This window comes from Pleurodeles waltl, chromosome 4_2, assembly GCF_031143425.1.
Source record: "Pleurodeles waltl isolate 20211129_DDA chromosome 4_2, aPleWal1.hap1.20221129, whole genome shotgun sequence".
Classification (NCBI taxonomy): Eukaryota; Metazoa; Chordata; class Amphibia; order Caudata; family Salamandridae; genus Pleurodeles; species Pleurodeles waltl.
In genome coordinates this window covers 1039544838-1039559078 of record NC_090443.1, presented here as the reverse complement: position 1 = coordinate 1039559078, position 14241 = coordinate 1039544838, and the positions used below count along the sequence as shown (strand labels likewise).

The 14241-nt window shown below is 46.7% G+C and overlaps 1 protein-coding gene across 1 annotated transcript in view; it reads left to right on the top strand.

Moving 5' to 3' along the window:
• Window positions 1–1096: 1096 nt before the first annotated feature.
• LOC138293677 (N-acyl-aromatic-L-amino acid amidohydrolase (carboxylate-forming)-like) overlaps window positions 1097–14241 on the top strand; it is a 30587-nt gene continuing 17442 nt past the window's right edge. The window contains exons 1-2 of the mRNA XM_069232982.1: window positions 1097–1200; window positions 13779–14031. Of these exons, the coding sequence (XP_069089083.1) occupies window positions 13799–14031 (233 nt within the window). The 5' untranslated portion in view covers window positions 1097–1200; window positions 13779–13798. The remainder of the gene's footprint in view (window positions 1201–13778; window positions 14032–14241) is intronic.

Genomic DNA, 14241 nt, shown 5'->3' with positions numbered 1-14241 from the left:
CTGCCAACCCTGAATTCTCTGTTTTGCCTAACACCCGGGATTTCAATGCTCATTCCTTCCATCTAATTTATCTTAGAATATTTCTCCCCCATTATCAAGTGTTCTCCAGAGGTTCTTTGCACTTCGGTTTTCTACATGCTATATTGATTTACTTGTCTTCATTTGCATTATGTTGGTTACGTCCTAATTTTTTTTGTAAAGCACCGTGACACCCCAGAGGTCTGGCCCATGCTATAGAAAAGCATGAAATAAATAAATATTGATCAACATGTGCGCTGTAGATTTCAATGTCTTGACAAGCAATGGAGAGTGGATGGGCCCATGCGTTCTTTGTTGAGTTCATGTTCTCGTGAGGCAACTTATTCTATGGACCAAAGTGTTCTTTGTTGATTTCATCGTCCGCGAGGCAGTGCTAAGTCTATGGATGGATGCATGATTTGTTTAGTTCATGTTCTCGTGAGACAATGGAGTCTATGGACCAGAGTGGTGTTTGTTGATTTCATCGTCTCGCGAGGCAGTGCTAAGTCTATGGATGGATGCATGATTTGTTGAGTTCATGTTCTCGTTAGACATTGGAGTCTATGCAAGAAGTGTTCTTTGTTGATTTCATCGTCCCGCGAGGCAGTGGTAAGTTTATTGACTGATGCATGATTTGTTGAGTTCATGTTCTCGTGAGACAATGGAGTCTATGGACCAGAGAGTTGTTTGTTGATTTCATCGTCCCGCGAGGCAGTGCTAAGTCTATGGATGGATGCATGATTTGTTGAGTTCATGTTCTCGTGAGACAATGGAGTCTATGGACCAGAGAGTTGTTTGTTGATTTCATCGTCCCGCGAGGCAGTGCTAAGTCTATGGATGGATGCATGTTTTGTTGATTTCTCGGTCTGCTCAGGCGATGGACAGTCCCTAAAAGCCTGTGATGTAACAGCCCACCTGGCCTCATGGCTGTCGAGGAGTCTGTCCATCACTCGCTTCTATGATGGGCTCCTTCCTGCCTTTCTATTTCGGACCCGCGGTCTCGTGGTCCACGCTTCTCTTTGTGGAAGTAACCTCTTATTTGCTGAAACATCCTCCATGCGTCTTCCTCCTTCGGCTTTCACTTCCATGTGGCGTTAGTATAAGTAGGCTCGAGCCATGTTTCTGGTGTCTCTGCTTGAGAGTTGGACGTCTTCTGTCTTTTCACTCACCGGCTTCTGATCAGTGAGTATTGTCTTTTTTTAATAAGTCTCTCCCGTGATCTTCTCACACTCTCCATCTTATCATCCACCTGTGCGCTGATCTATCCTCATCTCCACCTCTGTCTCTGCGTCTCCTTGTCTGTCCAGATCTACTGATCACTGAGTCTCTGCCTCCGTCCTCGCATCCACTGTATTCGTGTCTCTACCGCTCTGCGACTTCTTATCTCCTTTCGGATGTATCTCTCTTTTTTATCTGTCTCTAAATCATCTGTGCTGCCTGCCTTTCTTTCATTCTACCATCCTCTGTCATCCTGTCTGTCCGTGACTCTTTGCCTCTATCGTCTCTGTTACTCTGCCCAAATTTCACATCTGAGTTCCTGTCTTTGTATCTGGTATTTCATACTAGTCTCTGTCTCTTTTGTCTGTCTTCCTCAAATGCCAGGCTATCTATCTATCTATATCTATCTATCTATCTATCTATCTATCTATCTATCTATCTATCTATCTATCTATTTACCTATCTATCTCTCTCCCTATCTATCTGTGTATCTATCTCTATCTATCTATCTATCTATCTATCTATCTCTCTATCTATCTATCTATCTATCTATCTATCTATCTATCTATCTATCTATCGATCTATCTATCTGTGTCTATCTATCTATCTACCTATCTATCTCTCTCTCTATCTATCTATCTCTCTCTCTCTCTATCTATCTATCTATCTATCTATCTATCTATCTCTATCTCTATCTCTATATCTATCTATCTATCTATCTATCTATCTATCTATCTATCTATCTATCTATCTATCTATCTATCTATCTATCTATCTATCTGTCTGTCTATCAGTTCCCTTTAACTTTCCCATCTACCCCTTTAAGCTAGTTTACAGGTGTCTCCCATCCCCCGTTCGCTTCTCCCCTCCGACCCCTCCTTCCATCTCTCAGTCATCCTGATGCAGTGTTTTCTAGTTACTTCACTCCGTGCTTTTTAAACCTCTATCTCACACTCTGTTTACTTCTGTTGTGCAGTTACTTGTGTTATAAAGTGATAAAAAGAATTGCTGGTCTCAGTGCTGCAGTGGTGGTGAATGCATAACACAGCGCTCACTACATAAGTGATAGTGATAGTGATAGCTTAACTCGTGTTTGGGGCCTGGGTTGGGGTTTTGCACAAGGTATAGTGATAGTTTAAGTTGTGTTTTGGGGGTGGGTTGGGGTCTTGCACAAGTTATAGTGATAGTTTAAGTCGTGTTTGGGGCCTGGGTTGGGGTCTTGCACAAGTTATAGTGATAGTTTAAGTTGTGTTTTGGGGGTGGGTTGGGGTCTTGCACAAGTTATAGTGATATCCTAAGTCATGTTTGGGGCCTGGGTTGGGGGTTTGCACAAGTTATAGTGATAGCTTAAGTCGTGTTTTGGGGGTGGGTTAGGGTCTTGCGACCCTAGTTCGGGGCCTGGATTGGAGTCCTGCACAAGCTATAGTGACAGTTCATTGTTTGTCTGGGGCCTCTCCAGCCCGAGTCCATGTTGGTAGCTGGCCGGGCATGTGTCTGTGGGGCTGGGCATGCCTTCATGTGTGTGAGCCGGGCACGCTTCCGTGTGGGTGGACAGTTGATGTCTCCGTGGGGTTGGGCTGGCCTTGCCTCCCTGAGTGTGGGCCGCACGTCTTCAAATGGGTGGCCTGGCAATGCCTTCTTTTTGGGGGGAGCATCTATTTCTAAGGTAAGTGAGCAGTGACGTCTCCATGTGGGTGGGCAGATCGTGGGTTCATGTGGGTGAGCAGCACATCTCATTGTGGGTGGGCAGGGCATGGGTTCATGTGGGTGGGCAGAACGTCTCCATGTGGATGGGTAACACATCTCCATGTGGGTGGGCAGCACATCTCCTTGTGGGTGGGCAGGGCATGGGTTCACGTGGGTGGGCAGGACGTGTTCATGTGGGTGGGCAGCACATCTCCTTGTGGGTGGGCAGGGCATGGGTTCATGTGAGTGGGCAGGACGTCTTTATGTAGGTGGGCAGCACATCTCCATGTGGGTGGGCAGGGCATGGGTTCATGTGAGTGGGCAGGACGTCTTTATGTAGGTGGGCAGCACATCTCCTTGTGGGTGGGCAGGGCATGGGTTCATGTGAGTGGGCAGGACGTCTTTATGTAGGTGGGCAGCACATCTCCATGTGGGTGGGCCAGGCATGTCTCCCAGGTAGGGCGCTTCTGAAAGCGTAACTGGTGTATTTCAGTGAATTACTCTGGAGATGAAACTGAGGCTCTGGGAGTCGGTATTTATCAGTTCTAAACACAGTTGGTGGACTGGATAAAGCGTAGTTTATTTTTAAAAAACTGAAAAAATTAAGAATTGCCATTTTGAAGTTTTAAATCAAGTATTTCCCAAAGGTAACTTGCTTCGTTTGATCAGCGCGAGGGATTATGGAAGGGTGGTCAATATCCGAACATTTCATCGATCACAGGGGAGCCGCTGGTCGCAGGCGCTATCTGTCACGGCGCTATACTTTCAAAGAGCAGTGACAGCATTGAGTGTTACAAACTCTGGCTGCAGGAGGCCCCACTGGTACCTAGGTATGGTAGCATGTGAAAACACAGGGTGATTTGCATGTCATCTGCACAGCTGTAAATGGTGAGATTGAATGATTTAATCAGGTCTGTTAGGGGGGTTAGAAAGATGTTGAATAACAGAGGGGATGTAGATATTGGATAATATGGGAGATATGACAGACTTAAAAACATCCACTGCCGCCCACAATTCACAACTATCGCCTTACAAAAATATTAACAGTTAACTATTTACTGTAGTATATAGCGCTGACGATAGCCAAATGGTGGCAAGGCGCTTTACAGATGTTCAGGGTAAACGAGCAGCTGTACAGGTGTCGCAAAGGTGGGGAGAGTACGCTGTGAGTGCAGTCAGAGCCATAACATGACAGCACATACAAGAGGGTGAAATAACATGTTTACATACATGATGCTGCTGGTGACCTCTCTCCATGAAGACGTGTTTCCGGGTCTTTTTCAGGGGACAGCGATGGGCCCTCAAAGGGAGAAGTGTTATTGGAAGAGAACAACTTTCAGCTCATTTTTTGTGGATGTCATTGGATGTAGCATCCTGAGAGCTGCGTGAAATGGTCTCTAGATTTGGGGAATTCGGGTTTTGGGTGCTTCTAAGCGCGTGTTTGGCATTTGCCGCACATATGCCACATATTACCCCAGTCCTAAAATATGTGGAAAGGAGTTTGGTTGGTGTTAGAAATGTGATCCGGGTCAGTACATTTGTAGGGAGGTAGTTATGCCTGGGACGTATTTTGGGGACTGACCACGCCAATGAAGGTGGATGGGACATATTTTGGGGACTGACCACACCAATGAAGGTGGATGGGGCATATTTTGGTGACTGCCCACACCAAGGGACGTGCATGAGACATATTTGGGGGACTGACCCTCCCAAGGAAGGTCCATGGGACATATTTAGGGGACTGACCATCCCAAGGAAGGTGCATGGGACATATTTTGGGGACTGACCACGCCAAAGAAGGTGGATGGGGCATAATTTGGGGACGGCCGACTCCAAGGGAGGTGGATGGGACATCATTTGGGGAGGGACTTTCCCAAGGAAGGTGGATGGGGCACATTTTGGTGACTGCCCACTCCAAAAAACGTGCATGAGACATATTTTGGGGACTGACCATCCCAAGGAAAGTGCATGGGACATATTTTGGGCACTGCCCCCACCAAGGAAGGTGTATGGGACTTCTTTTGGGGACTGCCCGCTCTAAGGGAGGTGGATGGGGAATATTTTGGGGACTGCCCACGCCAAGGAAGGTGCATGGGACATATTCTGGGGACTGCCCACGCCAAGGAAGGTGCATGGCACATATTTTGGGGACTGCCCATGCCAAGGGAGGTGGGTGGAGGAGCAGCTTCGTCAGGACCACTAGTCAGTATAACAGGAGGCTGGGCAGGGCAGGGTGCAGGCACGGTGCCATCAGCACCCGCTGTGGAAACAGTGACAGACTTGGCCAAATTCAGCAGATTCATACACCTGGCATGGACATTGCTAAAGGACATATTGCTGGGCTTTGTCACCCCAAGCCCCCCAAGGGGGCACCTTCCTGCACAAAGACAATCCTGAGAGGTGTTTTCCTCTTTCTATTTATCCTGCAGAATGCAGCACACATGTAAAGAGGGAAAACGAGGTGAAATTAATATATTTCTCCTGCTTATGCCTCTCCTGGGGAGCGAATTCCCAGTTTTACAAGCTCTTGTAAATCTGGGAATGGATCAAAATCCATGGATGTTGCGTGGGAACAGCCACCGCAAAACCCATGGAAATGCCTCCCTGGCGCGCATTAATGTAACGCGGGGACTTGCGCTGTGTTGTATTGCTCGAGATTTATGAAGCCTCATAGGGCCACGAAGTGTGGTCGTGCGTGGCTTCATAAATATGACTTAAGGTTTGCGTTTCTCTTGCACCACAGTGCGTGGTGCACCAGCGGCACAAACCGGGTCATAAATGTTTTACCACTTTTATCAATTTGTTTTTAGCTCAGTTGTTAAAGGAGGTGAAATAGCGTCACGCATGAAGTGACGTTTATCACTCGCTATTTATTAACTCTTCACAGCTATTTTCGCCACTTTTGTAAAGGTTTTAAGTAATCATACAATAAAGCTCATTCATTCATTCATTCAGTGTGGGATGCCTTTACCGAGGTGGGGGTTGTGGCATCCCTTCCCTCGTCCCTGCCCCAGAGGTGCCCAGGCTAGTGGTCTGCACCGGGGCACGGGAGGTTGTAAGGTTATCGTGAGACCAGTCTCTCTCAAACAGGATGGGTGGGTAGCACTCAACCGGAAGAGCAGGGTATTCGTGAAACATCAGCACCAACTCAATCTGACCGCGGTAGGCGCTACGGAACCATTTGGAAACTCCCTAGTAGAGTGTTGAAAGCGCTGCGAAGCCATGCAAATAGCAGAAAGAGCTCTCTACAGAAATTATTTGTATTTTTTGGTAAAGTTATACTGCCACATACTGCTGGCTCGGGGCTAGTGGTACCATAAGATGAGTTAAGGAAAAGCCTTAGGACACCACCCCTAGGGGGCACCACATTACAAGAAAAGGCCTAATGGAATGCTTTTTTTATTTCAGGATGGGCTGTGTTGCAATGCCAAAATGCTATTTTGCGTGGACTGCCCAAAACTCTTACACAGCAAGAGCTTGTCTCTACACGAGTGCATGTCCTGGCTCAAACAGTGTTTGGACGCAGGGCCGGCTTCTGTGCTGGGGGCGCCCATTGCGACAACCTTTGTGGGCGCCCCCACCCACCCCCAAAAAACATCTCTACGATCCCCCTCACTACCCCGCTCCACCAGTGCCCCTCATCTCCCCACAGTCTCCTTCTGACAAGCATTACGTTTGTGTTATAGCGCTACCATACCAGTGTAGGGTGTCAGAGCACCTTACATCACACACAATATACACAGCCAATGAAAATGAGGGTTACAAGGTGTATGATTCACACGTCACCAATACTAGTAGGCAGTATATTTTAAGAATGTTTGGAATGGAGAAGAGCAAACTCCGCATTTAAATGGGCAGGTGATGGTTTTACAAACAAGAATGTACTTCTACCCAAATGGACCCTTTTAGGAGCTTTAAGAAAAGGAAAGACTGGGGAAACATAGGTATGGAGGTTTTTGGCAGGGTAGTGACCTGTACCAGGCAGTTTTTACGCAGTTCATACCTCATTGAGCAATATTAGGGTTGTAGCTTAGGAACTGCAGGTACCAAAAGGATCTCTGTGACAAAATCAGCAACCCACTGAGCTACCCACATACAATTACAGTGGGTGATTTGCGTGATACACGTTCTGTGCAGCAGGCACATTAACCCTCTGCGCTACTTCAGCATGAGCGGAAACTGACCCGAGTCAAAACCTGATCCCTCTCACTCTAGCACCAACATTCATCACCACAGTCATCCTGACACTTTTATTGTTACCTGAAAACTGCCGGACACACAAGGAACTCTGCAGCAGCCGCTTTTAAATCCGTGTTATTTCTAAACACCCTTGCCCCACCAGCAGACAGCGTCAGGTGCGACTGCACCGGTCGCACCATCCTAGAGCCGGCGTCGGTAGCTCTTCTAGTCCCGGATGTCCTATTGGTGTGGTTTATTGAAATGCATATTGTGTGTGTGCGTTTTGTCAACATTGTAGACGCTAAATGCTTGCTTTGTATGACTAATTAAAGACCTCGAGGCGATGGCATCCGCCCTGCAGTGTGTGTAACGAGGGGTAATGCGTCTTTGCGCTTAGCTCTGCACTGCCAGTGAGTGCACCAGCGCGGTGTGAGCGTCACAGTCTGTGTGAAAAGCCCAAGCTGGACAGCTGGTGTTCGGCACCCAGGATGTGATTAATTGTTGATGCAGATACTCAGTTGCCATGCCACTGATGCCCGGTTACACCAAAGAGGCCAATGACAGAATGGGCATGCGGAGTGTGGAACCTTCACGTGGTCAGTCCACAGGGGGCTGGCATTGCATGGGCATGGGGGCTGGCATTGCATGGGCGTGGGGGTTAGACTTCCCTAACCCGGCAGGACAAACCATTCTTCAGCTCACATGATAGGGTCTACATGCATGGTCTACACATGACGTGTGGATAGCGCCTGTATCATACCAGTACCAATTATGTATCCTCCTGTGAAGCTTTCATCCGTCTGTCCATCCATCTGTCCGTCCGTTTCAGGCTCTCAACCATCCGTCCATCCACCCATCCATCAATCAATCCACCGCTGTACCCGCCCATCTGTCCGTCCGTCCATCCATCCATTTATCCATTTCAGGCTTTTATCCATCTGTCCATCCACCCACCTGCACGCCCGCCCATTTATCATCCCTCCACCCATCCATCTGTTCTTCCGTCCGTCCATCCGTTCATTGAGTCATCTGTTAATCCACCCATCCATCCCTCCTTCCATCTGTCCTTCCGTCCATCCATCCATTGATCCATTGATCCATTGATCCATCTGTCAATCCATCCATCCCTCTCTCCATCCATCCATCCGTCCGTCCGTACATCCATGTGTCCATCTGTCCAGGCATCGGTAAGTCCTTCCGTCGATCCATCCCTCCATTCATCATCCGTCCGTCCATCCGTCCATGCATCCATCCTTTCATTCATTCATCCATTCATCCATCCATCCATCCCACAGTCACCTAGCTCCTGTGCCCGTTTGCTCTTTAACTCATCCTTGTATGGCTGCACTGCCTGTCACTGTGTGAGTCCGCATGTGTGCCCTCTGTGTGTGCATGGAAGCCTGCCTGTGCATGGGTAAAGTAATGAATGGATGAATGAATGAAGGTACACATGTCTTCTGGACTGTGGGTTTGGATTCCTGGATGCATGGTGGTCTGTGCCTATGTATGTCCGTTGAACTGCGTGCACGGGTCCCTGGAGGATGGTCTGTGTGTGCACGGATGTGTGTAGCTGTGGTATTTCTGCCAACTGTCTGACCGTCTGTCAGTCCTTTCATTCCGTTCGTTCATGTGTGCCCATATGTGTTGCTAGTGACTGTACGTATGTTGCTAGTGACTATGATTAGGTGTGTTGTTTGTGTGCATGTGTGATGTTGACGCCTTTGGCTGTTTTGGTATGTCAATTTCTGTGTCTGGGGTCCATCTGTGTATGCATGCGTTTCTGACTGTGTGTTTTGGTCTGTGTGCACGAGGACATATATATGTGTGTGCCTCTGTGCACATGTTTCTGTATTCCTGTTGGTCTTTGTGAATGTGTCCAGCTGCTCTCTTGGCCTGCATGTAAGGTTATCTCTTGGTATGTTGGCCTGCGTGTAAGGTTATCTGTTGGTATGTTGGCCTGCGTGTAAGCTTATCTGTTGGTATGTTGGCCTGCGTGTAAGCTTTTTTGTTGGTATGTTGACCTGTGTAAGGTTATCTGCTGATATGTTGGCCTGCGTGTAAGGTTATCTGTTGGTATGTTGGCCTGTGTAAGGTTATCTGTTGGTATGTTGGCTTGCATGTAAGGTTATCTGTTGGTATGTTGGCCTGCATGTAAGCTTATCTGTTGGTATGTTGGTCTGTGTAAGGTTATCTGTTGGTACGTTGGCTTGCATGTAAGGTTATCTGTTGGTATATTGGCCTGCGTGTAACGTTATCTGTTGGTATGTTGGCCTGCATGTAAGGTTATCTGTTTGTATGTTGACCTGTGTGTAAGCTTATCTATTGGTATGTTGGCCTGTGTAAGGTTATCTCCTGGTATGTTGGCCTGCGTGTAAGGTTATCTGTCGGTATGTTGGCTTGTGTGTAAGGTTATCTGCTGATATGTTGGCCTGCGTGTAAAGTTATCTGTTTGTATGTTGGCCTGTGTGTAAGGTTATCTGTTGGTATGTTGGCCTGTGTAAAGTTATTAGCTGGTATGTTGGCCTGCGTGTAAGGTTATCCATTTGTATGTTAGCCTGCATGTAGGGTTATCAGTTGGTATGTTGACCTCTGTGTAAGGTTATCTGTTGGCATGTTGGCCTGTACGTAAGGTTATCTGTTGGTATGTTGTCCTGCGTAAAGTTATTTGTTGGTATGTTGGCCTGTTTGAGGTTTTTTGTTGGTATGTTGGCCTGCATGTAGGGCTATCTGTTGGTATGTTGGGTTGTGCAAGATTATCAGTTGGTATGTTGGGCTATGTGTAAGATTATCAGTTGGTATGTTGGCCTGTGTAAGGTTATCAGTTGGTATGTTGGGCTATGTGTAAGATTATCAGTTGGTATGTTGGCCTGTATGTAGGGTTATTTGTTAGTATCTTGGCCTACATGTATGTTTTTCAGTTGGAATGCTGGCCTGCGTGTAAAGTAATCTGTTGGTATGTTGGCTTGTGTAAGGTTACGTGTTGGTATGTTGACCTTTGTAAGGCTATCTATTGGTATGTTGGTCTGTGTAAGGTTATCTGTTGGCATGTTGGTCTGTGTAAGGTTATCTGTTGGCATGTTGGCCTCTGTAAGGTTATCTGTTGGCATGTTGGCCTGTGTATATGTCCCTGTAGGGATACTGGCGTGCAGGCATCAGTGCCCGTATGGCTGCATGTATACACATCTCTGTTGACACAGGAGGGCCTGTTGGGCTGCAGCGTTGCCTTGTCTCAGGGCCAGGCCTGCAGGTTGTAGCCATGACTGTGTGATCCTGATGCTGTGTGGGGGCTTCAAGTGACCCTGCCACAGTGTTAGTCTGAGTAACTCTCAGGGCTTAGGAGGAACCCTGAGGTACACACAATGCTTGACGAGTAATGTCTGTTCTACGCAATTACCACTTTTAATGCACACAATGAACAATTCATAGGTTATACGTATGTGCAACTAGTGCAGATCACAACGAGCCCTGTTCTCAAGGAGATGAGTAAATCTACACTCTGAGGATTAGGGCTTTAATCAGTCTCAGAATCCACAGGTCAGGACTGAAACCCGTGGCAGCCAGAGGTTCCAAGCCCACCCCTGACCCCCTTCCTGACCCAGCAACGACTCAGGGAGACTCACATCCCTACACAGTGCACAGCAGGCATGGAAAGTGCCATCACATTCCCTCTTTTCCTCTTCACAGGACAGACATCTCTCTCTTTGGAGAAACTCCTTCCTTTGTACTCCCACCAGTTTAGGGGATGTACAAATGCACTTCCCACCCCAGAAAGGGATTTACTCCTGTGCTTGTCAGTAGATCACTTCCAATTTTTTCCACATTAAAAAGAGCTCAGAGTAAAGTTTGTGAATACCCACAAAGAACTAGGGGGCGTGTTTAAAAGGCCGTGGCGCAGGGCAGCGCATCAAGTGACGTTACTGAACTACCCGCGCCACAGGGAACGGGCAGAAATGCACCGTTTCTACAAGATACGGCACATTTATGTCCTCCCCCCCTGCGGTGGTGCACGATGGAGTGCCCAGACGCAGGCACCCGGGCACCATCCATGGAGGCTTTTTCCTTTTTCGATGAATGCAGCACACAAAGAGGGAAAAAATAGGAGAAATAAAAGATATTTCTCCTCGCTGCGCCTCCCCGGGGGAGGCGTAAGATTTTGACGCATTCTCAGTTTTACAGATTCTTGGAAATCTGGGAATGCGTCAAAACCCATGGGTGTTGTGTGTGAACACCTACAGCAATGCCAATGAAATGCCACCCTGATGCAGTGAAGCAACATAGCGATTTGCTCTGCATTGGCCTGCACCATATGTTCAACGCCACGCCAAAGTGGCTTTGCGTGCCTTATAGATATGAGCCTGCACAGTGCGCCACGGGTGCCTTACAAAAAGTGACGCACCGAGGCACAGGGGGCTTGTAAATGAGCTCCTAAATTTGTGTGTGTGTACACAAACTCACAAGGCCTTACAGCTCTGGGACACCTCCACCAAACCCCTGGGAGCACAATGCAAAACCAACTTTGACAATTCCTATAGCTGTTTTCCTTTCAACAACTATAGTTGGGCATGTAGATCAAACTTACTCGTAAAAACGGCTTCGTGAATCTGCAGAATTGAATGGGCATCTTAGCACTCGTTCTTGGTGAAGTGCCCTCACACCACCTAGGTGTCATACAGAACTCTATAAAACTTATGAATGACGTCAGTGTAATTATAAGGCTTCAGGCCTCAGTGGTGAACTATTAAAATCACTGGATTTCTCAACTCGGGCAACCTTCCCTATCCAGGACCCAATCACATGAGATTCAATGGTGCTTTGCTATCAAGCTTCTGATATCACCTCCGCGCAGTGTCGGATAGCGCTCTGTCGCTCTGTTCTTTTCCCAATGTCGTACGTCAAAATATCGGCTTCACTGATAGCGACTTCATGATATCGTCACCAAGGCAAGCATCCCCGAGGAATGTTGATTTACTCTTCTAACCCCACATCTACTTACCTTGACGATATAGTGGTAGTCGATATTGTGCCGAAGACACCAGTGCAGAGCGATACGAAACCTCAGTATTTTGGTAGAACCCCTCCCCACCTGGGATCTCACTCTTTAAATACCAGCACACAGGGTGACAAGTCTGTGCCTAACCTGTGGCAAATTTCAGCTCATCTGAGAGATCCCATCTCCCACCGGTGAGGTTTCTGCATGAAGGAAAGGTTGTCGGTTAGGTGTTTGGTCTGTGGGTCCAAGGCATGTACTCTAGTGTGTAAATTTGTTTACTCCTACCTCATGGTCTCATTACTTCTGTGATGCAACATTTCTATGAGATGTTTGCCCTACCAAAGCTTTATCTCATGTAGGGTTTAAAGAACCTCTAAGCAGTTTTATTGAGCAGGTTTGGTGTTGTCCATATCTGATGTCTTTTCTATGATCTTGATTGAGGATTCGGTCCTCTGAGAGGACCAAAGTGACCACCGAGATGTACTTCTTACACCCGCGAGGGAGCAGCCAGGAAAATAAAATGCCCCCGACTTTGAGCCGTATGACATTAAATAAAAGAGCAAAATGAGCGATCTCAATTTTTCCTATGAATGCCGGTGAGAATTGTTCACCAAAGGAAAATTTGCAAATAATTGTGCATATTAATGCATTTGATGGCATGGTTTTAAAGGAATCTGGTCAGAAACTGCATTTACCCGTATTCACCTCTTTCATTCTTTCTCTGTACTTTTTTTTTTCCTTTTGGTCTTTTTTCAGTGTCCTTTTTTCCTTCCTGCATTCTATTGTTCTTTTCTTTTTTCCATTCTCTTTTTATTAATCTTTCAATTTTTCTTTCATACCATCTTTCATTTTTTATACCTTTCTGTTCTTTTAATATCCTAGTTTCATTTTCTTTCCATCCTTCTTTTTTAAATTATTTAATTATTTTCGTGTTCCTTCCTTTCTCAGGATCTTCTTGTCCTTTCTTCTCCCCTTCATTTCATCCTCTGTTCGTTTTCTATTCCTTCCATTTGTTGTTTCTCTTTTTCCATTACCCATCTCTTCTTTCCATTATTTCAATTTATTTTCCTGCTCTCCATAATTGTTTCCCTCGTTCCAGTTTTCATTTTAATTATTCGCTCTTGCACCTTTTCTTTTTGCTGTCCTTCGTTCCATGCTTCATTTTTATTTATTTCCTTCTATCTTTGTTGCTTTTGATTACTTCCTTATTTAAATTTTTCATTTGTGCCGTTCTCCATCCAGCTTCCTTTTTGCTTTTCATCTTTCTCTCCTCATTGCCATTCTACCCTCCTTCCATTTTCGAGCTCACTCACTTAATTTGCCTCTCACTTATTTTATCTTTGGTATTTAAATGATTTCTCTTTCTGTCTATCACCTTTTGGCTTCTTTGGTACTCTTTGACCCAAATCTCACAACTTTGGCAAGGTAATTATTATTTCCCTGCAATCGACAGATCAAAGTTAGCAAGGGACATAAATGTATTTATTTTTCTCCAGTGGCACCCCCGTTTAAGCTGGTAAAGCCCCCTTGGTCACCCTTGTCAGACATTTTACCCCATCTCGGTAGTTATGGGGAGCACCTAAGAATATCAGAGGTGAGGCACCTTTGTCTCCCTGCTGGTCCATGAGCTCAAGAGTCAAATCATGCTGACTAACCAGGGGTCTTGGTGGCAACTTTTTCTTTTCAGGGGCATATCCTGCTGTTAGGATGACAACCCAAGTACCCTCGAAGCCGCTGACTCGTGTTGTCGTGAGCGGCTCCACCCATGGCAATGAAATGTCGGGGGTCTTCCTTGCTAGGCATTGGATTAAAGACCCTTCCGAGCTGACCCGTTCCACCTTCAGTGCCACAGCCGTCATCGCCAACCCGCGTGCCATGGAGAAGTGCGTACGGTACACTCAGCAGGACCTGAACCGCAGCTTCAAGATGGACTACTTGGTGTGAGTATCTCTCAATCCCTCTTATTGCTATCGCTTTCTTTCTCTGGAGCATCACCCCTGGAGTGGCCTCCCTTGAGCAAACCCACACACTGGACCACCACAGGCATCCAGAATCACAAGGATCAACCTCACACACAACACCATTGATGCAACCCAGTGCAGGAGAAACCAACAGCCAGATGTACCAAATCACGTGTTTGCAATTTCCTA